Source organism: Propithecus coquereli, unplaced genomic scaffold (genome assembly GCF_000956105.1).
Source record: "Propithecus coquereli isolate 6110/MARCELLA unplaced genomic scaffold, Pcoq_1.0 Scaffold14, whole genome shotgun sequence".
Lineage (NCBI taxonomy): Eukaryota > Metazoa > Chordata > Mammalia > Primates > Indriidae > Propithecus > Propithecus coquereli.
Genome location: NW_012138302.1, coordinates 5,377,255 through 5,378,670, shown reverse-complemented (window position 1 = coordinate 5,378,670; position 1,416 = coordinate 5,377,255). Strand labels below are relative to the sequence as shown.

The 1,416-nt window shown below is 33.0% G+C and overlaps 1 protein-coding gene across 1 annotated transcript in view; it reads left to right on the top strand.

Annotated features, from left to right (window-relative positions):
* The window catches only part of ALG6 (ALG6, alpha-1,3-glucosyltransferase), a 58,452-nt gene that overhangs the window by 35,327 nt on the left and 21,709 nt on the right, over positions 1-1,416 (top strand). The window contains exon 5 of the mRNA XM_012639327.1: positions 870-996. Coding sequence (XP_012494781.1) covers positions 870-996 — 127 coding nt within the window. The remainder of the gene's footprint in view (positions 1-869; positions 997-1,416) is intronic.

The following is a 1,416-nucleotide window of genomic DNA, read 5'->3' as shown; positions in this document are numbered from 1 at the left end:
TTGAAGAATTGCTTAAATTCTGATATCCATATTTGAACATGTGAACATCTGATGAGACTTTTAAACATACGAGTAAAGCTAGTCATCATAATTTGCTGTACTACCAACATTAAATTACAGTTACTTTGGAGCATAAGTCAAATGGTTTAAAGTAAGCCTGTAACATACCTAAAAAATACTTTCCGATATTACATTACATGCAAATTACTTCACGTAAAGGTCTCTTCACTTAAAGTTACCCAGCTCTAGAGGTCACTTCTTAGGGACTTGTCATGGTCCAAAGAGAAAGGGGCAAAAATAACCAGGATTGGTCAAGATTACACATATATGTAAATATATATATATCTGCTGTGCCATCCACATATACATATATTTATATAGCCATCCATATAAATACGAGATAGATGGCACAGTAGAAGGGAATGCAATTCTAGAAGTGCAAGCCCTCAAGAAGCAGCATATTATGATTAAATGCCTTCTTTAGAAAGGTATCATTTCTATCACTGATAACACAGACTAAATTATATATTATGCCGTCTTCAACTAACAGTTAAGGTAATAGTGAACATTCTTAATTTTTAAGCCCAAATCATAGCAAAGAGAGAATGTTGGATTCTAATCAATTAAATGTGTGAATTTGTTAGAGAAAATTAAGAGACTCCTTTGTAACACAGTAATTAAACAGTAATTAAAATTAGGCACAGGTGAAGGGAATGAAAAGGACTAATTGTGTATAGGACATGCCCATCGTGGGGTAGGAACCTTGTCTTAACAGAATTCTCAATCAAGGTTAGAGGAAAGGAGGCAATTAATGGGTTGTTGTAGATCCTGATGGACTCATGGTAAAGATTATTTACTTGTTTTTTCAGTTTTAATTGCTGATTTGCTGATTTACATACCTGCAGTGGTTTTGTACTGTTGTCGTTTGAAAGAAATCTCCACTAAGAAAAAAGTAAGTTTTAAAGCAACTGTTTTCTGTATTAGCCTGACTCTTAAGTATAGACCTTAGGGAGTCAAGCTTTTGGAAACAGAATAAGGAACGTTATATCTTCTATCAATTAATTTTCATTTGGAAAACACCAACTCATCTCACAGTAATTATTTTAATGCCCTACTATAGTACTAATAAGACATACTGAATTTTGTAAGTTATGTACTGCTGAACTACATGCTATGCTGAATTTATTGCTTAACTGGTAAACCTGAATTTTGAGCTGGCTTGTGAGATTGACTAAATTGAAAGGGATTTTAAAAAGTTGTTATATATTCTCATATTCATGGTTATTAAATATCCTTCTTGGTCATTTTAGATGGGTTGATCATTAGATTGACATCTCTGATTTGTATATCCAAAAGTACTTCCTCTGACAAATGCCTTTTAGTCATTTTACTGAAGTATCCTATGTCACCTCCATG